Consider the following 27,480-nt stretch of genomic DNA (forward strand, 5'->3'; position numbering starts at 1 on the left):
TGACCGTTGTGCACAGCATGGGTCCGGCATTCTGTTATTGAGCAATCCAGGCCGCGTGCACCTGGTGACGTCACGCAGGTAGTTCGGGCAGCCGTTCCATAACTCGGAGTTGAAGCCATTGACTGCTCTCAGCCAATCAGGAGCGCGGTGGGCGGGGCCTTGGTAACTTTCTCGTGAATGAGGAATGTGGAGGAGAGCAGCGCTGTCACATAGTGCTGGGACCGGGCGCTGCGCTGTATACGGGGACACTACCGACACACACACGGCTCTGCTGCTCCACGCGTGACATGTCCACTGGTGGCTATTAGCCCTCACTGCCCAGGATGGAGCATTTACCGGGGAGATGGACTGTCCTATGTCTCCTGTGTCTTATGCTGGAACTGGTCTCCGCTCAGAACGGTAAGCGGCTGATAGAGGACGTTACCGCACAGGTGTATACAGTCACCAACACCACCTCTCAGTCCATGCGTGTCATTGGCCGCACAGCGGAGGGCATGGAGGTCCCTAGTGTGGCAGGAGCCCAGGGGCTGTGCCAGGCTGTGGATGGGCACTGCTGGCTGCAGATGGCATGGAGCTGCTCCGGGGAGCTGTGGAACCTGTTCTCTCCTCTCAGCCTTTTGATGCGATTGTTTTCGTAATTTACTCATTCTGACTGACCCGGCATTGAGGCATTGTGTGAAGCAGTTTCGGGAAGGTGTGTCTTAAAGGTGCAGGAGCTAGGTGCTGGGATGTGACAGATACAGGGGGCTGATGAGAGGAGATGATGATGATGATGATGATGATGATGATGAGTACATATAGTTGTGAGCACTCATGTATTAGTGTAATACATGCCATATATACAGGGCGGTAGTGTAATACATGCCATATATACAGGGCGGTAGTGTAATACATGCCATATATACAGGGCGGTAGTGTAATACATGCCATATATACAGGGCGGTAGTGTAATACATGCCATATATACACTGCAGTAGTGTAATACATGCCATATATACAGTGCGGTAGTGTAATACATGCTATATATACAGTGCAGTAGTGTAATACATGCCATATATACAGGGCGGTAGTGTAATACATACCATATATACAGTGGGGTAGTGTAATACATACCATATATACAGGGCGGTAGTGTAATACATACCATATATACAGTGCAGTAGTGTAATACATGCCATATATACAGTGCGGTAGTGTTATACATGCCATATATACAGGGCGGTAGTGTAATACATGCCATATATACAGTGCGGTAGTGTAATACATACCATATATACAGGGCGGTAGTGTAATACATGCCATATATACAGTGGGGTAGTGTAATACATGTTATATATACAGTGCAGTAGTGTAATACATACCATATATACAGTGCAGTAGTGTAATACATGCCATATATACAGGGCGGTAGTGTAATACATGCCATATATACAGTGCAGTAGTGTAATACATGCCATATATACAGTGCAGTAGTGTAATACATGCCATATATACAGTGCAGTAGTGTAATACATGCCATATATACAGGGCGGTAGTGTAATACATGCCATATATACAGGGCGGTAGTGTAATACATGCCATATATACACTGCAGTAGTGTAATACATGCCATATATACAGTGGGGTAGTGTAATACATGCTATATATACAGTGCAGTAGTGTAATACATGCCATATATACAGGGCGGTAGTGTAATACATACCATATATACAGTGGGGTAGTGTAATACATACCATATATACAGGGCGGTAGTGTAATACATGCTATATATACAGTGCAGTAGTGTAATACATGTTATATATACAGTGCAGTAGTGTAATACATACCATATATACAGTGCAGTAGTGTAATACATACCATATATACAGTGGGGTAGTGTAATACATGCCATATATACAGGGCGGTAGTGTAATACATGCCATATATACAGTGCAGTAGTGTAATACATGCCATATATACAGGGCGGTAGTGTAATACATGCCATATATACAGGGCGGTAGTGTAATACATGCCATATATACACTGCAGTAGTGTAATACATGCCATATATACAGTGGGGTAGTGTAATACATGCTATATATACAGTGCAGTAGTGTAATACATGCCATATATACAGGGCGGTAGTGTAATACATACCATATATACAGTGGGGTAGTGTAATACATACCATATATACAGGGCGGTAGTGTAATACATACCATATATACAGTGCAGTAGTGTAATACATGCCATATATACAGTGCGGTAGTGTTATACATGCCATATATACAGGGCGGTAGTGTAATACATGCCATATATACAGTGCGGTAGTGTAATACATACCATATATACAGGGCGGTAGTGTAATACATGCCATATATACAGTGGGGTAGTGTAATACATGTTATATATACAGTGCAGTAGTGTAATACATACCATATATACAGTGCAGTAGTGTAATACATGCCATATATACAGGGCGGTAGTGTAATACATGCCATATATACAGTGCAGTAGTGTAATACATGCCATATATACAGTGCAGTAGTGTAATACATGCCATATATACAGTGCAGTAGTGTAATACATGCCATATATACAGGGCGGTAGTGTAATACATGCCATATATACAGGGCGGTAGTGTAATACATGCCATATATACACTGCAGTAGTGTAATACATGCCATATATACAGTGGGGTAGTGTAATACATGCTATATATACAGTGCAGTAGTGTAATACATGCCATATATACAGGGCGGTAGTGTAATACATACCATATATACAGTGGGGTAGTGTAATACATACCATATATACAGGGCGGTAGTGTAATACATGCTATATATACAGTGCAGTAGTGTAATACATGTTATATATACAGTGCAGTAGTGTAATACATACCATATATACAGTGCAGTAGTGTAATACATACCATATATACAGTGGGGTAGTGTAATACATGCCATATATACAGGGCGGTAGTATAATACATACCATATATACAGTGCAGTAGTGTAATACATGCCATATATACAGTGCAGTAGTGTAATACATGCCATATATACAGGGTGGTAGTGTAATACATGCCATATATACAGGGCGGTAGTGTAATACATACCATATATACAGGGCGGTAGTGTAATACATGCCATATATACAGGGCGGTAGTGTAATACATACCATATATACAGTGGGGTAGTGTAATACATGCCATATATACAGTGCAGTAGTGTAATACATGCCATATATACAGGGCAGTAGTGTAATACATACCATATATACAGTGCAGTAGTGTAATACATGTTATATATACAGTGCAGTAGTGTAATACCATATATACAGTGCGGTAGTGTAATACATACCATATATACAGGGCGGTAGTGTAATACATACCATATATACAGTGCGGTAGTGTAATACATACCATATATACAGGGCGGTAGTGTAATACATACCATATATACAGTGCGGTAGTGTAATACATGCCATATATACAGGGCGGTAGTGTAATACATGCCATATATACAAGGCGGTAGTGTAATACATACCATATATACAGTGCGGTAGTGTAATACATACCATATATACAGTGCGGTAGTGTAATACATGCCATATATACAGGGCGGTAGTGTAATACATGCCATATATACAGGACAGCTAGACAGCTTTGCTTAAAATTATATATGTACCCCCAGAATTGTAAAGCTCTGCAGAATATGTTGGTGTTATATAAATATTATTATTATTATTATTATTATTATTATTATTAGTAGTAGTAGTAGTAGTAGTAGTAGTAGTAGTATTAGTATTATTATTGTTATCATGTGCATCTGCTTGCTGTTACTTGTGGTGCCACACATGTAGGGAAGGGTTTTTAATAAGAGTCTGAACACAAGAACAGGGTGTCACAATCTCAGGTTAGTTGGGGGAAGATCAGAAGCAACATAAGAAAATAGTATTAAATAGTAGTAGATACCTGTAACAAACTTCCAGCAGATGTGGTTGGTAAATCCACAGTAAGTAAGTTTAAAACCTGCCTGGGATAAACCTATATCTATCCTAAGATTATTATTAAGGAAATAATATAAGGGCGGACTAGATGGACCAGGCACTCTTCTATGTTTCTGATTCAATCTGGCTGCCTCAATACCATCTGCATTTGTTCAAATAAATGAAAGTCAGGGAATGCCGCATGAGATGAAAGAGTATGGTTCCACCACTTCCATACATGTGACTATAAGATAAGTCTTCCATGTGTGAACATATACTGATGGATTTCCATGTAGCTGCATCTAGAGCGTGGTTATAATGTGGATGTAGGTAACTAATATGAGATATTTGCAGCACAATCTATTGAAGAATCACTTAAAGCGTCACTTTGTCTCACAGTTTCGATCAGTCAGTGTCTGGATGTTCAGACTCTCACGATCTCTAGATAAAGGTGTCTGGGTGCTTCACTCTCTTGCTCACTTCTCTATGTGACATATTGCAGAAGATGGGCTCAGTAGAGTTACTATAGATCCTGACCTAGGGAGCCGAGGGGCAAATGCTCAGCCACTTTTTAAAGGGGCAGTCATAACATTCCAATTTTCCATATATTAACTTAAAGGGAAACTATCAGCAGATTCGGGTCAGTCTTCTTTTCTTTCTCAGTCCCGCTATCAAAATTGAATAAAAAAGAATTATATAAATGAACATGTTAGGAGCACTGGGCAGGGTTCAATAACAGCACCAATACATTTACCCACTAGGCCACTTGTGCCAGTCAGGTGCTGGCAGCAGCATGGGAGTTAAGGCCCTATTCCACTGGACGATTATCGTTTCGATTATCGTTAAATCATTCGAAATCTCAACGATAATCGTTCGTTTGAATAGCAGTTAACGATTAACGGCTGAACGAGAAATCGTTATAAGACCTGGACCTATTTTTATCGTTGCTTGTTCGCAAAACGTTTGCAAATCATTTGCATTGAATAAGACGTCGTTCGGTCGTTCGCAGTAGATACGAACGCAATAGCGAAGGAAAAAACGATCGCAAATACGATCATAAGTAATGATTATCGTTCCATGGAAATGAGTGAACGTTTTCAGGTATTTCGCAATAGCGGTCGTTTGAGATCGTTAATCGTTAACGATTATGCGAACGATAATCGTCCGGTGGAATAGGGCCCTCACAGCCAAGCTTTATGTGCATTACTGCTGGACACCATTACTAGGGAGGTGCTATTACCTGGATATACCTGTGTGTTTGTTGGGAGATGGTGCTGATGCATTTGGGTGTATTATATGTAACCGAAGAGGCTGCTCTGAGATTTCTTGAAACATCATCTGTTTACCTGTGTATTTCACATGCAAAGCATTTGTAATGCAAATGACTTCTGGTTTAATAGCAGCCAGTCTTCTCAAAGTGACCCCTAACATATTTACTGCAAGGGCAGATTAATCAATATTGATAAATGTTATGCTACGTTTACACGGAGTGATAACCCGCCCAATTGATTGTTTAATGATTTTGAAGCAACGATTTGGGTTTCATAACGATCAGCGTTTAGACAAATAAATCGTTAGAAAAATCGTTTGAAAATTCGTAAGAAAAATCGTTATTGCAATCGTTTTTAAGATCGCTTAAGCCCATCTTTTACATAGGGTCAATCGGCGAAAGACTGTTTACACGAAGCGATCTGCGAATTTTCAGCGAACGACAATTTAAGAATATGTTGAGAGATCAAAATGAACGATTTCTCGCTCGTCGTTTGATCGTTGGCTGTGTTTACACTGTACGATTATCGCTCAAATGCAATTGTTTATGCGAAAATTAAAACGATAATCATTCCGTGTAAACGCAGCATTATGGCACCTTTTCCATAGTCATTAAACTTCCTTTATAAGAAGTGATGTCATAATGCTAGGGTATGATATCACTTCATGGTCAGTGCTGGTTCTAAGCAGGCCCCACCTCTGGGACCCCCGCCAGAGGACAGAAGTGTGGTCCTCCACCAATTACTGGAATGAGGAGACTGCAGAGCTTAAAAATATTCAGAAGTGTTCAGGGTTCTGGACTCTCTCTTTCTTTTTTACACCTGTGATCCATTGATGTTATGTATGATGATAAAAGAAGTTAGAATGGCCTGACCCAGAATTTTTTTTTAAAGAACGTCAGAGTGAAAATGAAAAGGGAAGCCATACTCACCTGCCCTGATGCCCTCGCAGCTTCTCTTCCGACAGCTGCCAGTCACCACACTGTGCTGCTTCCTGGTTCCTGTGACATTTTGACCTCACCAGAACTGCCTTCTCAGTCAGTGAGTATAACAGGTCACCACTGTCTCCAGACAGGCAGTTGTGATGGCGGTTGATGTAGCAGGAACCAGGAAGTAGTACTGTGCAGTGGGGACACGGAGCCCTCAGGCAGTTGCAGGGGATCAGGGCAGGTGAGTATGCCTTCTTTTGTATTTTTAAAAGTTTTTTTTTCTGGGGTTCAACAGCCCTTTTAAATATTGGAGTGTGTGAATACATTTAATACATTTTATTAAAATAGAGTATGTTACCACTAAGGTTTTGATAAGGTGAGATTTGCTTCACAGTTTCACATTTTTTTTACAGTTTTGCCTACAAAGAGTCCATTAGTATAATAATTTATATGTAGGAGGAAGTAGTCTGTATTACCTATTATATAACAAAGGATTCAGAAAATAAAGACCACTAAATTATTGCTAGTGCTAGTATATTCTGTTTTCAACTGTGTTGGATCAACATTAACCAGGATATAGAAGAAAAATCCAAACTAACTGTTCTTCCTTTCAATGTCAGAGAGGACTCAGCAGAATAGTCCATTATTCTTTTCAGCACCACACAATATTGTGAGTTTCAAAGACTGAAGGTCCAGCGAATATTGGGAGCCTTGTTCTACTTTAAAAGCCTCATGTATAATACCGCTCCCTGTCTATCATATGGACTAGGAGCTACTAGAGTTCATCTGGATATTTACACTAATGGTGCGTTTACACAGACAGATTTATCTGACAGGTTTTTGAAGCCAAAGCCAGGAATGGATTTGAAAAGAGGATAGATCCCAGTCTTTCCTTTATGACCTGATCTCTGTTTATAGTCTGTTCCTGGCTTTGGCTTCAAAAATCTGTCAGATAAATCTCTCTGTGTAAACGCACCATAATCATCCATAAAATTAAAACCACCTGCCTTCTATTGGGTAGGTCCCCCCCCCTGTCTGTTGAGGCATAGACTACACCAGACCTCAGAAGGTGTCCTGTGGTATCTGGCACCTAGACATTGGTAGCAGATCTGAATTATTTTGTCATTTTCCTCAAATTATCCGAACAATTCTCTTTATCCTTCTAAAAGAGAACACTGTTATTAGAGAAAACCATTGCCACGAAGGGCTGTATTTGGTCTGTAACAGTGTTTGCAAGTTGGTGGTATGTACCATACATGTAAAGACCCATGGTTTCCCAACAGAAAATTGCCCAGTGCATCACACTGCCTCTGCTAGCTTGCCTTCTGTTTTTTTTATTCGTCCTGGTGCCATCTCTTCCCCCAGATAAGTCTCACACATGCACCTGCCCGTCCATTTAATGTGGAAGAAAAAATAATTACATTGGGCCACTTTCTTCCATTGCTCCATGGTCCAGTTCTGATGCTCATATGTCCACAGCAGTGGACATGGGTCAGCTTGATGCACTATGTGTTCTGACATCTTTCAGTAATTTATGGTACAGTAACTTTTAGGTGGGATCAAGCAGAGACCCTATGCAGATCAGTAAGCCGTGGGCTCCCTATGACCCTGTCCCTGGTTCATCATTTTTGAGAGGTCCTGTTGTACACTAGAAACAGACGACTTGACTTCCCATTTCGGAGACGATTGGACCCATCATGTAGTCATCACAATTTGTCAGAGTAATGGTGCGTTTACACAGACAGATTTATCTGACAGATCTTTGAAGCCAAAACCAGGCACAGACTATAAACAGGGATCAGGTAATAAAGGAAAGACTGGGATTTCTCCTCTTTTCAGATCTGTTCCTGGCTTTGGCTTCCAAAATCTGTCAGATAAATCTTTCTGTGTAAACGCACCCTCATTTCATTACACTTTCCCATTTTCAGGGTATGTCCACACAACGGAATCCCCGCTGTTGAACTCTGCTGGTCCTATAGGCTTCATTCTATGGTTTGACAGATTCCGCCGTCCACCCGAACAATGAACACTCTCATTCTTCGGGTGGACAGCGGAATCTGCCAAACCATAGAATGAAGCCTATGGGACCAGCGGATATGCCAGCAAGCGGGAGCGAGCTGTGGAATCCGCGGAGGGTGATCCGCCATGATTCCGTATTTTGGACATATCCTAACTGCTCCCAACACACCCGCATTAGGCACTGACTACTGTTCCCTTGAGGCCTGATATATCCCATTCCATGACTTGTCAGGAGATGATCATTGTTGCTCACCTTCCCTGTCTGTGCAGTACCATGTAAGCTGACTGTGGAGACAGTGGCCACTTTAGCACTGCTGTTGTGGACTCCTTATGGTTTTATTGCTCTACCTGCAGCATTTCCCCAGTGTATTGTGGGTATGAGGATGGCAGGTTTTATTGCTCTAGAACAGGATTGCTGAGTGATAGTACATTTATACACTTCATTTCCTGATCTCAGCTGCAGCGGTAGAAGGCTGTATGCAGCAGGTGGAACAGGTTTACAGCTTACTAAATGTTTTCTGTCACCTTGGGCAGTATTCTCACTTCTGGTTGATGGGACTCCAGAGACTTAAGGGCTTGTAGACAAAGTATATACTACTATTAAATGTTAGCAGCAGGTGTCTAAGATCAAAACATACTACTTAGGAACCTATGTATGAGGATATGTTGTGTGCCCTTTCTTTAGGTCAGGGATGGGGAACCTTTGGCCCTCCAGCTGTTGCAAAACTACAATTCCCATCATGCATTTGGATTCCCTATCACCTATCCTTTGGTTATAAATGTTCATTATAGGACAACCCTTTTAAGAAATACAGAATATTTGGGTTTGGTTCCTAACGATAGAAGCATAATGTGATGCAATACAGAAATTAAAGTGACTCTGTACCCACAATCTGACCCCCCCCCCCCCCCCCCAAACCACTTGTACCTTCGGATAGCTGCTTTTAATCCAAGATCTGTCCTGGGGTCCGTTCGGCAGGTGATGCAGTTATTGTTTTAAAAACAACTTTTAAACTCGCAGCGCTGTGTCTAACGGCCGGGGCTTACATTTGTATATGCATTAGGCTGGCACACCCTCTCTGTCCTTCCTCCCCACCCTCCTCATCATTAGGAAAGCTCCAGGCAGATTGCTCTCTATTCCCCAGCTTTGTGCGTAATGAACATGGGCTGGGTCGTTAAGACACCTGTGCAAAGCTGAAACAGCAGTAAATGTTCCTGGATCATTCTGAATGCTGAGGAGGGCGGGGTGGAGGGAAGAAGAGGTTGTGCCAGCCTAATGCATATACAAATGTAAGCCCCGGCCGTTAGACACAGCGCTGCCGGATTAAAAGTAGTTTTTAAAACAATAACTGCATCCCCTGCCGAACGGACCTTGGATTAAAAGCAGCTATCCGAAGGTACAAGTGGTTTGGGGGGTCAGATTGTGGGTACAGAGTCGCTTTAAGGTATATGCAGGTATATGGAGTTTGATCATACTATATCATCCGCTAAGTAACAATGAAAGATAGTCAGCCTGTGGGCACATTACTGAGCCGGGGTGGCATGGATACAGGGACACAGTGTATTTTACAACTAGAAAACATGTGAAGTATTTGGTTACATCAATAGATATAAAGCAAACAGCCTGACTTCAATAGAAATTGTAAGGACAAGTAGTACAGCCAACAGGATACTATGCAAATGATGACATTAGAACTAGAATATATATACGCTGCTATGTGTGACTTATAATAAGTGGGGCACTGGGATCACCACATGCTTCCGCTTTGTTCTGATGTGCATGGCACAATGGTGGGAAACACGATATATTCAATATAGAGAAAGACTTTGATCCTTCAGGAAAGTGCTAAATCACATATGCACTGAAGCATTGGAATAAAGGGCTCTTTGGTAACAGTAGTCTCTAATGGGATAACCCACGCGTTTCTGTATCAAGTGTAAAGGAACAACACAGAATCTGGTTAATAATATGGCTCGTGCACTACTTAGATTGGTTTCATACATTTCTGGATTATTACATTCACTTTAGTCTGTACAACTACGAGAATAAAGAATGGAGAAAAACATGTATGTGAAATCTAGAAGTCCAGGATTGATAATGGATTTAGCAGGGTGGCGTTGTGCTACTTCTAAAGTCACGCAATAGTCACGCCCATAGACAGGTCCTGAGTCATAATACTTTGTGGATACTACTCAGCTGCGGGACTGTAGTGATCCTATTGGAGAAGCTTCAATATCTCTATTCTATTAGCAGTGTATTTTTCATATGCATTATTAATATCATTGGACAACTGATCTGTAAATCATCTTGGTATAAAATATGCACTGTCTGGACAGACTTTCTTCTGGGGCAGCGGTTGGGGTTATCCTTAGTTGCACTTACAAGACAGAAAGCTATGCATATTGGTCGTTTGGTATTCTTTTTTTGGTGGAAAACAACGATTTTTGTCTAGAAGCAGGTCATATACTTGTTTCAGCTGAGCAATCCATATAAGATTATTTGTTAGTGATAGAACACATACAGAACTCCATATTACAGTTTATATATTGGAATTCACCGCCGAACAGTTAAGCATTTTGAAATGTTTGGCAGCTCTATAGAGGGCCCCCACGGATCAGCATGTTATCCACAGGATACAGGATACATAATGAAATGGGAATAGCCCCTTAAGCTGGCCAATGTGGCTGATCAGTTGTGTGTATGATAATTTGTATACATGATCCCACCAGCATCATGCCAGATGGCCATTCACTGTGGTTAAAAGAAAAAAAAATCAGCCAATCATTTGCTTAAAATGGCAAATTTGGGCCAGTAATAGAATACATTATGAGGCTATGTTCACACAACGTAAGGTTCATATTAATCACGACCGTTGTTGGCAATTTAAACAACGGCCGTGATTTATACAAACCGTACATTGTGCTTCTGAGGGATCCCGGCCGGAGTGTTTACACTAAGGGGGGATTTACGAAGCGTACGCCACAGGGGTACACCAGGGATAAGGTGCAGACTTGCCCCTTCTCCCTGGCGTACGACTCCCGTACGCCCCGCTCACCCGATGGGCAGGCTGACAGAGCTTGCGGGGGCTTGATGAGGCGGGGAGGAGGCGTGTACTCCTCCTGACCTCATTTATCATTATTTACGCCTGCTTGCAGGCGCAAATCATGACGCAAATCTACACCTGCTGGAAGCAGGTGTAGATTTGGTACGCCGGGCGCAGATTTGTGCACCCAGCCAGCGTTGTGTGCAGTGGGGAGTTCTAATGCAAGCAGCAGGCGCGCATGGATGCGCCCGCATCAGAACTCAGCGGCGCTAAAGATCATCCGTCCGGTACTGCAGTACCGGCCGGGATGATCTTATCTGACACCAGCCGCTCCGCGACCCGGCCGAGTCATGGAACAGCCGGTGTCATACAGCGTCTGAACATAGCCTTAGGCTATGTTCCCACACAGTATTTTGGTCAGTATTTAGGTCACTATTTTTCAACCCAAACCAGGAGTGGATTGAAAACACAGAAAGGCTATGTTCACACACTGTTGACATTTTATAACTACAGCCATTATTTGCCCTTCTTTTTATCCAGTGGGAACATAGCCTGATTGTTACTTTTTCCTTATAGGGCTTTTACACGGTTACATGATAAGAGGGTCCTTTGACACAGTGTGAGCAGCCAGGAGGTGGAGAATATCTTCTCCCATGTCAGGATTAGGCACATTTGGTTAGCTGTGAATGGAGCGGCCACACGTCACCTCTTAAAGTCACAATCACTTCAATGCTCTTTCCATAACAGGTGCAGTGAACTGTAAATGTGGAAATCTGATTCTGATATAGGGGATCCTGGCTCGGAGGGGAAGTGGGAGGCTGTAATGTGTATTAGAGGCTGTAAATTATGGCATTGCTGGCACCTTGAACAGCAACTGAGTTGGCAGACTTTAAAAGAGTAAGTAACTAAACCCCTGTCAGACCTCACATAACCTCCAGCAATACATAGTAGGAGTGTGACAGCCCAGGAATCAAAGTATCACAATTAACAGATGACTCGTATTAGTTCCATAGATGTTATTTAAGGCATGAATGTAAATCTACTATGTGAAATAAATTGCAACCGTATAGCTTTATACACAGATTTGTGCTTCTAAGAATAGGGTAGATCTCGGTCTCCCGCAACAGTTGTTTGTATGTATAAGAACTCTGATTATAGCATGTAGGTCAGGATATGGGTGGAATTCACTCATATAGGTAAGCTGGCTGAGATCATAGGGCACAGTCATACATGAACTCTGTTTTGCAACAAGTCATCTTTATTGGAGGTTTTATGACTCCTATCATTTGTTTGCATCATCCAATAACAGCTGTTAAACGATATGTTGCAAAAGGGATTATTTATTATAAGAAAGAACATTCTAAAAATTCTGGAAATACAAAGGAATGGGAATTCTTTTGCTATTTCTTACTCTCTCTATTTTAGTGGATGGGACTAGAGGTGAGTTTTATGTAAGTAGTACAAACACAGGGCTTCCTTTCCCTTACTTCTCTGGCTAATCAAAGCACTTGCTTTTCAATACTATGAGAAAGTGCACTGGGATAAACAGGATGCTTTGTGCTAGGGGACCATTTACACAGTACACAACTATAAATGGCATATGGAGGAGAAGGGGGTTACTCATGCAATAGGTTTGCAATGTGCAATGTAAGCAGAAAGGAGAGAAACAGCAGCATTTCAGCAAAGGAAGGGTTACACTAAGCACTGAAGGCCTACTGTGTCTACTGCTGCTGCTCAGAAGCTAAAGTTAAGGATGGATCACACTGCCGCTCAGTCAATATACAGCAGGTAATTTACCTTTGAAGATGAGTGTGGATCATCCTTTCAGACAGGACATATAACCTTCCTGTGTTTGGTCCTGCTGTAGCTGTTACTAGAGACAGATTTTCCCTGACCATAATCAGTGGACAGCAGATTGCAGGAAAGGAAAAGACCAAGTCGCTAAGATTTTAGAGCTGTTTTTTCTGGGATAAGGAGTCTTTTTTTGGAGTGATTAACGAATATGTTACTAATCACTAATATCAAATGAACGGAAGTTGTTTATTTAAGGGTTCGGAAAATTTATTGGCAGCATTGTCTGTTTAAGTTTTTGCTACTCAGAGTCCATAATCACATCTTATAACTTGCAGATTTCTGAAATGATCTTCCCGGGGTTTGACCACGATGTGATTGCTGGTAGATACAAAGTTTCAATATGTTAATAATAAAAGTTAACATTTTAGGAAAAGGAAGTCGTAAAGTGATATCCAGTAGCTCGTATTCACTTCAGGTTGATATTCTGATTGCAAGAAGGGAGAACAAACTTTAATTTGATAAATTCTAAGAAAACAATGGTATATATAGCACACACAGAATAGGAAGACATGGGTCAATATTATGAATATGGAAAGGCGAAGAGTATAGAATAATAGGAGGCTCTTGTGCAGCACTTGGGTTGTATATGTCATACCTGCATACATTACAACCAGTGTAAGAAGCATGATTTTTTGGGACTTTTGTGAAGTCAACTAACGTGGGAACTAAGGACACCTCATACCTTCTAGGTACCACATTACATTTCAAAGACAATGCAAGACAACATTCCCACCCACACAGTAGCAAATTTCAATCCAAGCAATGACTCCTTTATATGAGTAATATTGATGGGAGCATTTATAAATAATCAGGAAAAATGTGTTAAAATACAAACCACCCTCTAACACTAGGTGCAGTTGTAGATACGCCCCTGGGACAGTCCACTTTTTCGTTGATTTATGGACCCACATCAACCACATGCCACATATCAAGCTAACAGATACAGATAATTCATTCATTAATGTATCACATTCACTTACAATTAAAGTCAAGAAAGGGAAAAGTCAATGTATTGGAGTTACTATGGCTAGCTGGGTGGCAATCAGTTTCCTCTTTATACACTGTATTATGTCCACGTCTTGCTGATATATACATTCCAAAGAAAAATTCTGTTCAGGGAAGCAATGTATTTTTCACATTATCCTTAATTTTGGACAACACATTTCGAGATAAGATTCTTCCTCTGTACCCGAATGAAAAAAAGATAGATTTTGCCATTACAAAGTAGGTAGTTAGATGGAAATAGTATTGCAGAATATACCTACCTTTCATAAGAATTGTTACTTGGGAGCACAAATGCATGGGCTCACCAAATGTTCACGTTTACATTATAGGAATCTGTTGACTCTTTAAGTTTTAATTTTTTTTTTTATAAGAAAAGAGAACTATAAAATTCATCTATTTATATCTATAAAAAGTATTTTGTTCTAGTTATATTATTGATTCCAATTACAGCTTGTGTAATAGTCCAGAGATGCATTGACAATTCTATGAGCTTCAGAGTTGATTTCTTACAGGATGTCTTAGGGTCCTATTACATGGGCCAATAGCGGTCCAATCAATACTGTAAACGAGCGCCGATCTGCTAGATTGGCGCTTGTTTACTGGGCCTATTACACAGCTTGATAATCATTAATGATGTCCATAAAGCCTTTGCCCAAACAGTAAATACTTCACCTGTCCACACTTCTGGTCTTCTGTGCTCTGTATGCGTCCCGGCATCGCACGCTCCAACTTAAGAGCAGCCACTGGCTGTGGTGGTCCCGGAAAATGATTGGCTGAGCGGCCTGTCAGCTCAGATACGCTGCTATAAAGCCACAGGGCACTGTGCTTGGAAGAGATCAGAAGGTAGGAGAAGACCGGGAGTGTGGACAGGTAAAGTATTAAATGTTTAGGCAATCGTCAGCCGTCGTACGCACCTCTCTATTACACATAGCGATGCACGGTCGGCAGCTGATGATTTTAGGTCCGACCCTAAAGAAGAATCATTTCATCAGCTGATCGTTGTCTCTATTACACAGAGGGATACTCAGCCGAATCGGTTTTACCGATTAGTGCTCCGTGTAATAGGGCCCTTACTGGTTGAACATTGCCTGCAGTATGTCTTGAATTCTAGGAAGTGTAGTCTTTACACCAGTCACTGTACAGTAATATCCCTACGATGCTATGGATTTATCTCATAAGAAGCTCCTTGATTGTTCCTCCTGTCTAAAGGAATATTAGTATAGCTATAAGAGGGCTGTAGCTCAGCACCAGTGCAATATAAGTAATGTAATGTGCTTCATTCCACTTTTGATGTTGATAAGTATTATATCTAATGTCTAATGATCACCACACAAAATCCTTTAACTAGACACCCGTTGCAGCAGGCTGTAAGTTGGAGTTTTATCATTTCCTCTGGACGACTTCAGTTCTTTGTCCAGAAACGTATACATCATCCATGTGATCAGATCTATGACTTAGAGTCGGAAGAATTGCTATATGTTGGACGCGTAACGTCCATGCACAGTCACAATGCATTCACAGAAAACATGAAGGTTTATTGTAGCAATTATGGGATCTGATGAATGACCAGACTTGGGAAGACGATAAGGTTTTCAATCAGCTGTGCTGGCTTTCCACTGTCTGTAGACTTTCAAAGTCACCCCAAGGGGGGCCCCGTTCACTCAAAAGGCACTTTGTAGTAGTGACACATTCTGCATCCTCTTGTCTATTTTTACCCTCCCCGCCACAATGGATCCCTAGCTGAGCCTGTTCACCCTCCCCCTGTCTGTATCTGAATCATTGGTCTTTCATGAAGTCAGGACACAGGCTCGGGATAAGAAGCTGCTTACACCCTGTAAGGATCACAATGTAAAAAAAAAACATGTTTATTAGGGCTTGGATATGCAACAAGGAAATAATTGATTTCAATTGACTTTGGATGCAAAACGTAGACCTCCTGGAAGATTATTGAATAGAGGATGTTACATTCACTGAAGTTCTTTAACCCATTGCTTCTTTTCTTATAACTTCTATGGTAGCATGACTTTCTTATGTACTTAAAGGACAAGTGCCATGAAAAGCTTTTTCCCAGTAATTGAAGCACATTACAAAGTTGTATAACTCTGTAATGTGCTTCAATCACCTATCTGCCTCCCTTCCCTGTCTTTTCCCCCCTCCACCCCCCCACCAGGAAGTGTCCTAACTCACACAGACCTGATTACTGTCGTCACCGTCACCAGGCAGCTCCTTCTTGTGGGGATGAGTCATCAGCAGGAGGGCTGCTCTAGGTCCTGTTACACCAGCCCCCCCTCCCCAGTCCAAGTTATGGCTTGCAGTTGTTCAGCCAATGGGAGCTGAGCAAGCCTGTCACCTGACAAGGCAGGGGAGGGGGGAGGCTAGTGTAACAGGAGAAGGAGCTGAGAGAAGAGCTTGGTGACGGTGAGGACAGTAATCAGGTCTGTGTGAGTCAGGACACTTCCTGGTGGGGGGTGGAGGGGGGAAAAGACAGGGAAGGGAGGCAGATAGGTGATTGAAGCATATTACAGAGTTATATAACTTTGTAATGTGCTTCAATTACTGGGAAAAAGGTTTTCATGGCACTTGTCCTTTAAAAGGATAAGCTTGTTTGCCCCAATCATAAAAGCAATGTAATTATTGTTTTAAGAGTTAGAGGAACAGAATTTTTTACCAGCATGTTTTATATTTATTTGTCCATCCAAATATCACCATTTTGGTGACAGTTTGAAACTTTTTTAAATTTTTGCCATAGCTGATAAATGGCATCCCTTCATACTGCTTAATATGGCCCTGGAGTTTTCTTAATAATGATTGAAGTTATTGATGTCCTGTGAATTATTAAAGGAGAAGTACAGCGAAAATTTTTATTAAAGGATTGTAGTACCCCCACAAGTTATACAAATCACCAATATACACTTGTTACGGGAAATGCACATAAAGTGCTTTTTTCCTGCACTTACTACTGCATCAAGGCTTCACTTCCTGGATAACATGGTGATGTCACTTCCTGGATAACATGGTGATGTCACTTCCTGGATAAAATGGTGATGTCACTTCCTGGATAAAATGGTGATGTCACTTCCTGGATAACATGTGGCTGCTGGAGAGGATGATGGCAGAGGGATGCTCAGTGTCCCTCCAGTGCCCAGTGTCCCTCTACCATCATCCTCTCCAGCAGCCACAGCCCGCACAGCTCTGGGAGTCGGGTCGTGATATCACCATGTTATCCAGGAAGTGACATCACCCTTTTATCCAGGAAGTGAAGCCTTGACGCAGTAGTAAGTGCAGGGAAAAAAAACACTTCATGTGCATTTCCCGTAATAGGTGTATATTGGTGATTTGTATAACTTTTTGGGGGCAATACAATACTTTAATAAAAATTTTCGCCTGACTTCTTTTTTAATCTTATAGAAAAAATGGAGAGTGTGGAACTTGGTTGGTACAGGATATGTTGTTATAAGGATGAGAAACACAATCATCTGGAGAAGTTGAGCTAGGAGCGTCAGGAGCGCCTAAATGCTGTAAGACCAATTGGTCAGTGTACGATCATGGATCGCAGGGGATTAGGAAGCCAAAGTGTATGCTAAGTGGTTTGATGTATGGACCCTTGATTTGGCGCAATCACAAGGTACCAATAAAGTTGACATGTATAGATGATCCCCCTGACAGACACATTCCAGTACCAAGGTTAGTTATGTGTTAAATTAAGAGAATTATCTATCAAGCCCAAGTTTTCTGGTACCCTGTGACTGTGCTGAAGCAAGTCAATGGCATTGTGCAATGTGAAAGGGTGTCTCTACCAGTAATATAGGCAGTAATATCTCCTAGAAAATCTCCTAGAAAACTTTTTTCAAGGTCATTTAATATTAATATGAACAAGTCTCAGGAGGTTTTTCTAACCATTAACAAGGCTATGGGGTAGATCTTCTAGATTTGTTCAGCGAGGGTCACATTCAATGTTCAATGTTGGTGAGCAGTGATTCTGAGGCTACCCGGACAATCCAGGCACTTGTCAGTATGTACAGGAAACAGTAGAAGACCACTTTGAAGATTCAAAGGGATAAAGGGAAGGTTCCCTGTTACCCATCTGACATCATTGCTGGGGGTTTGTACAGTGAGACTCCTACACTCACAAAGTACATGACACACAGGATTGATTGTCGTGATAATGGGGAATCCACCATTGGCGCAACAGTAATATAGAACCAGTACAGTGCAATATAGTATGTACTGGGGCAGCAAGGCTGCAGGTAAGACTGCATACATATAGTCAGACTGCATTCAAGGTGTGAATAGCCCCTTAAAGTAACAGTCTTGTGGGTTATACTAGAGCTGTCACAGTGTATACTCCATTCTGCACAAGTCTGTTACCAGGTAGACCCAAGTGTCCATTGGTCCCTTGAAGAGGTTATATATACCACAAGGCAGCATTGCTTCAAAATGGGGAAAATGACTGACTAGTAGTATGCACTGTGTCTCTAGCCATAATCCTCTTGGGAGGCCAAACTAGCTTTTCTACACAGAGTCAGGGGAGGAGAATGTTTTTCTTATAACACAAAGCGATAGTGCAAAATTCCAGCTGTCATTCATCACAACTTGTGATATGAACACACCTCACCCCCACCCTACTTTGTGGTAGAAATACCCAGACAGCACATTTAATGAATGAGATCATCCCGCACACTGTATAAAAAAAAAGCAGGAACACAGATACAAGATGCCAACTATCCTCAAAATCTGCAACGGGGGTAGAGTTACTGCCTGAAATAACGCTGTGAACTGGAACTCTTTCTACAATGCTGAATGAGTGGTGATGTCATCATTCCAAATAAATATCAATCATATACTGAGAGGCGTCATCAATAATCACAAGTTAGGAAGGTCCAATATATGTTACAGTCCATAAATATTCATCAGTCTCTAATATTAACTTTTTGGCTTAGCAGGTGGTCTGCACCATGCTGGGAGTTGTAGATCTGGTACAGATTTAAAAGGGTTGTTCACAATAAAAATTTCTTTCAAATCAACTGGTCCCTGCAAGTGCCAGAGATTTGTAATTTACTTTTATTTTTGTTTTTGCGTTTTCGTTTTTTCCTCCTTGTGTTTAAAAGGCCATAGCACTTGCATTTTTCCACCTAGAAACCCACATGAGCCCTTATTTTTCACGTCACTAATTGTACTTTGCAATGACAGGCTGAATGGTTTCATAAAGTACACTGCGAAACCAGAAAAAAATTCAATGTGTGGTGAAATTGAACAAAAAACGCATTTCTTTTATTTGGGGGGACTGTGTAATTACGCCATTCGCCCTGGGGTAAAACTGACTTGTTATACATGTTCCTCAAGTCGTTACGATTAAAACGATATATAACATGTATAACTTTTCTTGTATCTGATGGCCTGTAAAAAATTCAAACCATTGTTAAATATACGTTCCTTAAAATCGCTCCATTCCCAGGCTTATAGCGCTTTTATCCTTTGGTCTATGGGGCTGTGTGAGGTGTCAGTTTTTGCGCCATGATGTGTTCTTTCTATCAGTACCTTGATTGCGCATATACGAATTTTTGGTCACTTTTTATTACAATTTTTCTGGATTTGATTCGACCAAAAATGCGCAATTTTGCACTTTGGGATTTTTTTGCGCTGACGCCGTTTACCGTGTGAGATCAGGAATGTGATTAATTAATAGTTCGGGCGATTACGCACGCGGCGATAGCAAACATGTTTATTTATTTACTTTTATTCAAAACATGGGAAAAGGGGGGTGATTCAAACTTTTATTAGGGGAGGGGGCTTTTTACTAACAACAATACTTTTATTTTTTTTTAAACATATACTAGAAGCCCCCCTGGGGTTAGGGTTATCCCCCCTGGGGGACTTCTAGTATATACACTTTGATCTCTCATTGAGATCTTTGCTGCCGGGGTTGGTGCCATCTTGGAGCGGTCCCTGGCCGGCTGCAGACACGGAGATCGCTCCTTTGGGACAACGTCCCGGAGGAGCGATCTCCCCCACTAGACACCAGGGAACGGCTGCCTCCAGTAATCGGAGGCAGCTGTCAACTTTGACAGCTGCCTCCGATTACTTGATTAGCACGGCACCCGGGATCGCGGCGGTTCAGAGCGGGGTCACCGCGCGGCCCCGCTCTGAACACCTCCTGGGGACATATGACGTACGGGTACGTCATATGTCCTTAAGAGGTTAAAAAAAACCTCGTCTTCCAGTACTTATTAGCTGCTGTATGTACTACAGGAAGTGGTCTTCTTTCCATTCTGGAGAGCGGGAGAGGTATTCTAAGGGGATTTGCTACTGCTCTGGACAGTTCCTGACATGGACAGAGGTTACAGTGGAGAGCACCGTGTCAGACTGGAAAGATTACCCCACTTCCTGCAGGACATACAGCAGCTGATATGCACTGGAAGACGAGATTTTTTAATAAAAGTAAATTAAAAATCTCTGGCACTTTCTGGGATCAGTTGATTTGAAATAATTTTTTATTGTGAATAACCCCTTTGAATCTGTACCAGATCTGCAACTCCCAGCATGGTGCAAACCACTTGCTAAGCCAAAAAGTTAATATTAGAGACTGATGAATATTTATGGACTGTAACATATATTGGACCTTCCTAACTTGTGATGATTGATGACGCCTCTCAGTATATGATTGATATTTATTTGGAATGATGACATCACCACTCATTCAGCATTGCAGAAAGAGTTAGTTGACCTTAAAGAAAAAAAGAAAATTGGGTGAACTACCCCTTTAAATATTTGAAAGGCCACTGGGTTTAAATAAGATTGTCCGAATTTCCAAATAATCAACCTGAACACATTTTAAAAATTGGATATATGTTTTTTTTCTCTGTTTCACTGTGCGTGGTTTATAAGTGCACATAGTCCATGGTCGGTTGACAAATAAATACCTTTCTGATCTGATCTTCCCTCTTTGTTATGTTCATTGTTACACTATTTTTGCTACTACATAGCAACAAACATAAGGTTTCTGTTCCGTGACACCCATCACAATGGGCCTGCCTTCATACGTTACTTGTACTTTGACATGTAGACAACTCTCCCGGTAATCTCTGGAGCAGAGTGCGTTGTGGGAACATTAATGAGTAACAAGTTGTTCAGCCAGTCATGTAGACAGATCTCTGCCTGGGATTGATGAGTTTGTTATAGGATCAGTGGAGACATTTTGCCGTGTTGGGTCTCATGCACGGTTTGCACGAAGCTATAATATGGCACCCATGGAGTCAGTATTGTAGTTTGCTATTCTTACTATTTTATGGCAGTTTTCTCAGTTGGATTACATATTAGGGAGTCATACAGTCTCCATGCATACTATAATGCTCAAGTCTATGCCTAGTGTATGAGCCCTTAGTCACTAGTCACATCTATACAACATACCTTCGCATATCTCACCCATAGATTCCAACTTTAAAAACAATGATATTTCTTTGTATAGATTTCTGTAGAATACTCTTTTGGTATACATCCATTCCATTATATTCTATGGATGCATTGGACAAGCCTTAAAGGGGTTATCCAGCGAAAATCTTTTTCTTTCATATCAACTGATATCAGAAAGTTATATAGATTTGTAATCTACTTCTATTAAAAAATCTCCAGTCTTTCAGTACTTATCAGCTAGTGTATGTCATGCAGGAAATGTGTTATTTTCAGTCTGAGACTGTGCTCTCTGCTGAGATCTCTGGCCGAGACAGGAACTCTGTCTCGGTTTTCTATGAATCCTGCTCTGGACAGTTCCTGTCTCGGCCAGAGATGTCAGCAGAGAGCAATGTGTCCGACTGAAAATAAAACATTTCCTGCATGACATACAGAAGCTGATAAGTACTGGAAGACTTGAGAGTTTTTAATAGAAGTAAATTACAAATCTATATAACTTTCTGACACCAGTTGATTTGAAAGAAAAAGATTTTTGCTAAACAACCCCTTTAAAGGGAGTAGGGAGAAACCACTGGAGATTGCCCCATTGACTTGTGGTACAAGCGACATGAAAGTGATAACAGGTTCCTTTTAAAGGGGAACTCCAGCTTTTCTTTTTCTTTCTAATCAACTGGTTTCAGAACATTGTACAGATTTGTAATTTACTTCTATTTCAAAGTCTTCCAGTATGTATCAGCTGCTTTATGTCTTGCAGGAAGTGGTGTATTCTCTCCAGTTTGAAACTGCTCTCTGCTGCCACCTTTGTTCATGTCAGGAACTGTCCAGAGCAGTAGCAAATCCCCAAAGAAAACCTCTCCTGCTCTGGACAATTCCTGTCACAGACTGAGGTGGCAGCGGAGAGCATTGAGTCTGGCTGGAAAGAATACACCTCTTCCTGTAGAACATACAGCAGCTGATAAGTACTGAAAGACTTGAGATTTTGAAATAGAAGTAAAATATAAATCTATATAAGTTTCTGATACCAGTCAATTTGGAATATTTTTTTTTGCTGGAGTACCCCTTTAAATGAGTTGTCCCAAGATAGAGCACCATTCAGCTTCTCTATCAGTCCCCAGAGATTGAATGGAATGGAAACACACAAGCTCCACTGCTGCTCCACTCAAACAGATCCCAGGACCTCTGTTATCATGATCAGTTATAGCACCAACGATCAAGCAGGTGGATAGATAATAAATGTTTGTCATGGGACAACCCATTTAATTGTTCAAAACTCTAGAACTTGTGAGCACAAAAATTTGAGTATCCAGTAATATATTTCCTCTTATAAAAGCTTTTGCCTAGTTATGCACTATATATTTGGCATGGTTCTGAGTCACTACTATGGTACTACTAGCAAACTAAGTGCAACATGCCCTAGAGGTTAACTTTAAGCTTCACTGCCCTGTGCAAAAAATCCCCCTCCTCTAATCGCTTATCTACAAATCAGGTCATGTATTCCCGTATACAGAGTCATTGGTTTTGCTTAAGGGGAAAACAACTCATACAGTTTTATGCTGACACCATAGTATATTCTATATTGGTAAACCTCACCTAAAATAAACAGATCATAGTTTAAATCTAAGATGCATTAAAGGGGTATTCCTCGGCTTGGCTCGGCTGGTTTTTTTTTGGCTTCCAGACCACCCCCCACAATGCAACTTCCCACAAAAGTTGCTTATTTCCGAGTAAATAAGCCATTGCTCAAAAATTTACTGTTAAATTCAAAAAACATTAATAAATGCCCCCTATGTCCATGCGTGTGCCATGTGTAGAGAAATTATACAGTGTGAAGTGAGAAGAAATCTTTTGGCAGTGTTATAGGACTAGGTTCACACACTGTCTTTTTGAACGTCCGTCATTTTGAGGCCAAATAATGCCTGTTATTTTGCAATGATATCTGTGATATAAAATACAGACATTATTTGGCCTCAAAATGAGGGATGTCCAAAAAAAGACCTAGCCTACTGTAAAAAAAAGACCTAGCCTACTGTAAAAAAAAAGACCTAGCCTACTGTAAACAAAAAAACAACAAAAAAAACCTACTGTTTTTTCAACGGCTTTTTATGATTTGTTTTACATTACAGCCATATTATTTAGTTCGTCACTTTCATCTTTAGGGAGGGGCAATTCACTTGTTTTTAATTGACCCGTTAGAACTAGGTAAAAATAAAAATGTGGGAGAAAGTGAAAAAAAACCAAACATTTTTTTTCTTTTTTTTAAGGAAAACAGGTCGTAAATAATGAGGCTATGTTCACACACACAGTAAAATAAAAGCGAAAGAGGTATAAAATGCAGCTGTATTTTGAATTTATTAATGTGCTACATTAAAGTCTATGAAAAAATGTCTGTGCACACTCTGTAAAAAAGATTTATCAAACGTGGTATAAAGTGAAACTGGCTCAGTTGCCCCTAGCAACCAATCAGATTCTACCTTTCATTCCTCACAGACTCTTTGGAAAATAAAAAGTGGAATCTGATTGGTTTCTATGGGCAACCGAGCCAGTTTCACTTTACACCATGTTTGATAAATCTCCCTACATGTTTGATAAATCTCCCCCTTTAAGTGTGCACATACTTCTGTTTTTTTTCCCCATAGACTTAAGGCTATGTTCAAACATTTTAAAGAAGCGCACGTTATTTGGCTGCAGAATAAGAACCATGCAAAAAATGGCCTTTAAACGGCCATAAAAGACAGTGTGTGGTAGTGGCCAATAACAGCATTGATACAAAAATAGCCATTATGGAACGTGCGGTATATACATAAGATAGTTGTATCTGAAAATGACCAAGTTATGGCAGGGAAATTCCCACACCAATTGCCAAGCCTTACTATAGAATTACTTTCTCCCTGAGTCAGATCTCTGTTAGCTGGGCGACATGTGTTTCTCTAATAAGGCCGTTGGCATCTGGGTATGGACGGTATGCGGCAAGAATCTGACCTGACTTCAGGCACAGACTTAGTAGCATAGAGGGGGGGTAGCTAAGAAGGTGGGGGTATATATCCCCAGCATAAAGTCTGATTACTATCTTGGTTGTTAATAAAAAAAAGTCAGCCCAATCAAAATGATTATTTGTCCATTTCCAATATAGATTCCCGGATGACTATGAACTTATGCAACATAAAGTGACAGAGTCCAACTCTCACGGCATTCTCAATGGCTGCCATTGTTACCCAGAGCCCTTAATCAATACAGGCATGTGAATGATTAATGGCCGTGTCATTGGCATTTGCACTGGGGGAATATAAAGGGAATAGAACGCATGCAAACACCAGACATATTCAGAGAAATACAAGACAAAACTGCAGGTGCAGCTCCGATTCTGGGAAGGCGGCTGTGGTTCTTGTGCAGCTTGTTTGTCAGACCATCGATACTATGTGTATTTTACAGTTGTAAAACCTTTTGTTGTTATTTTCATTTTTTCCCTTGAAGCAACAATGTGACAGATGAATATTAAACTTGAAAAGAAGACGTGTTTTTTTGAGCATGTTCCGTGAACCGAATAAGCTACACAACTCATTTGTGCAACCGGGAAAACCAGTATATAGAAGTGTTGTTTTTATACGTCTTGTCCATCCCCTAAGAAATGTTTTCAGTCCTGCCTGAGTGTTATCGCTTCCACTAGTTCGGCATTGTTAGAGCATTTGTAAAACAGGTAAAGGAGCCTTTCTTGTGTAAGGTTATACACAAGGTCACCACACCATGTCTGGTCCTGGGGTCTGCCTTTCTTGTGGAGCTGGTATTATGCCTAAAAACAAGTTTTATTCCGCCAGCATGGCGAAGCGGGGTATCAGTAAGGCGGGGCCTAGAGTATAATACCAGCTGCATGAGAAATACATGGTGTGGTGAAGTCTAGAAAATGGTACTGGAGGTCTCGGTTGGCTGGTGGCCAGTATAGATTTGCTTTAAGAGCGGTATGGGTAGATAATTTTATTCCAAGAGGTGATATTACCAAAACCTTAAAGGGAATCTGTATATTATGCTCAGAGCTGTAGACATAGGCAGGTAGATTATAAGGAGATAAAACAAATAATACCTGTCTCTTAGCTGATGGCTGTTTGCAGAGATATAAAGTCATGTTTTCTGTCAAGTTCAATCACCATAGTGGCTGGGCTGAGCTGCAGTATGCACACTTCCCTCCTCCCTTACCTCTCTCTACCCTGAGGGATTTATGTACACGGCTCAGCGCTAAAAATCAAAGCTTGTACATCAATCATGCAGCACGGAGGCTTGGAGGAGGCATGCATGCTGCAGCTCAGCCCATTCTCTTGCTCTTACAAGGAAAACATGATTTTATAACTCTCCAGTCAGTCATCAGCTAAGAGACAGGTATCATATGTTTTATCTCCTTATCATCTGTCTGTCTGTATGTCTGTATGCATGATATAGAGCTGACAGATTCCCTTACATTTTTTTGGCAATATTCACCGATTGGTATAAAATGATCTTCCCATACAGCCCTTTAAGATAACCTCATACCCAAGAAAGGCTCCTACAACTCTTGGGCTCAGAAAAAAATGATTGATGAAAAAAACATGATTTTAGAACTTTGCAAATAGATGTCAGCTAAGAAACAAGTTTTATTTCTCTCCCTATAATCTATCTGTCCATCTTTGCAGCTCTGAGTATGATATAGAGCTGATAGATTCCCTTAAAGCAGCGTTTCCCAACCGGGGTGCCGCGGCACACTGGTGTGCCGGGAGAACCCACCAGGGGTGCCGCGGGATCCCGGTGGGAAATAAGCGCTGTCGGGATGCACGGAGCACTTTCATGTTCCGCCCGCACTATGAGCGGGCGGAACATTTAAGTAAGCAGATTATAGGAGCAGGAAGTGTCAGCATCCTGCTCCTATATTCACTCCCATAGGCCGCCGGCACTTCATGCCAGCAGCCTATGGGAGGCTGGGACGTGACCTTTCCGGCAGGCGTGATGATGTGACGTCATCAGGCCTACCGGAAGTCCCGTCCCTGCGGCTCGCAAGATGGAGCCAGAAGAGGAGGAGAGCTGCTTCCTGCAGCCACAGCGCGGATTAGGTGAGTAGGATGTTTGTTTTTTTTAAGGGGCAGAGCAGGGGGCATTATTAGTTCATGGGGGGCACCTCTGGGGGCATTATTAGTTCATGGGGGCACCTCTGGGGACATTATTAGTTCATGGGGGAACCTCTGGGGACATTATTAGTATATGGAGCCCACCTCTGGGAGCATTATTAGTTATGGGGGCACCTCTGGGGGAATTATTAGTATATGGGGGCACCTCTGGGGACATTATTAGCTCATGGGGGCACCTCTGGGGGCATTATTAGCTCATGGGGGCACCTCTGGGGGCATTATTAGCTCATAGGGGCACCTCTGGGGGCATTATTAGCTCATGGGGGCACCTCTGGGGCATTATTAGCTCATGGGGGCACCTCTGGGGGCATTATTAGCTCATGGGGGCACCTCTGGGGGCATTATTAGCTCATGGGGGCACCTCTGGGGGCATTATTAGTATATGGAGCCCACCCCTGGGACATTATTAGTATATGGGGGCACCTCTGGGGGCATTATTAGTATATGGAGCCCACCCCTGGGACATTATTAGTATATGGGGGCACCTCTGGGGGCATTATTAGTTCATGGGGGCACCTCTGGGGGCATTATTAGTAAATGGGGGCACCTCTGGGGGCATTATTAGTATATGGAGCCCACCCCTGGGACATTATTAGTTCATAGGGGGCACCTCTGGGGGCATTATTAGCTCATGGGGGCACATCTGGGGGCATTATTAGTTCATGGGGGCACCTCTGGGGGCATTATTCGTTCATAGGGGGCACCTCTGGGGGCATTATTAGTATATGGGTGCACCTCTGGGAGCATTATTAGTTCATGAGGGCACCTCTGGGGGCATTATTAATTCATAGGGGGCACCTCTGGGAGCATTATTAGTTCATGGGGGCACCTCTGGGGG

The 27,480-nt window shown here is 41.7% G+C and overlaps 1 protein-coding gene across 1 annotated transcript in view; it reads left to right on the forward strand.

Moving 5' to 3' along the window:
* The first annotated feature begins 201 nt into the window (after positions 1–201).
* The window catches only part of ERBB3 (erb-b2 receptor tyrosine kinase 3), a 73,629-nt gene continuing 46,350 nt past the window's right edge, over positions 202–27,480 (forward strand). Inside the window, exon 1 of the mRNA XM_069970025.1 lies at positions 202–399. Coding sequence (XP_069826126.1) covers positions 324–399 — 76 coding nt within the window. The 5' untranslated portion in view covers positions 202–323. The remainder of the gene's footprint in view (positions 400–27,480) is intronic.

Source organism: Dendropsophus ebraccatus, chromosome 5, assembly GCF_027789765.1.
Source record: "Dendropsophus ebraccatus isolate aDenEbr1 chromosome 5, aDenEbr1.pat, whole genome shotgun sequence".
Classification (NCBI taxonomy): domain Eukaryota; kingdom Metazoa; phylum Chordata; class Amphibia; order Anura; family Hylidae; genus Dendropsophus; species Dendropsophus ebraccatus.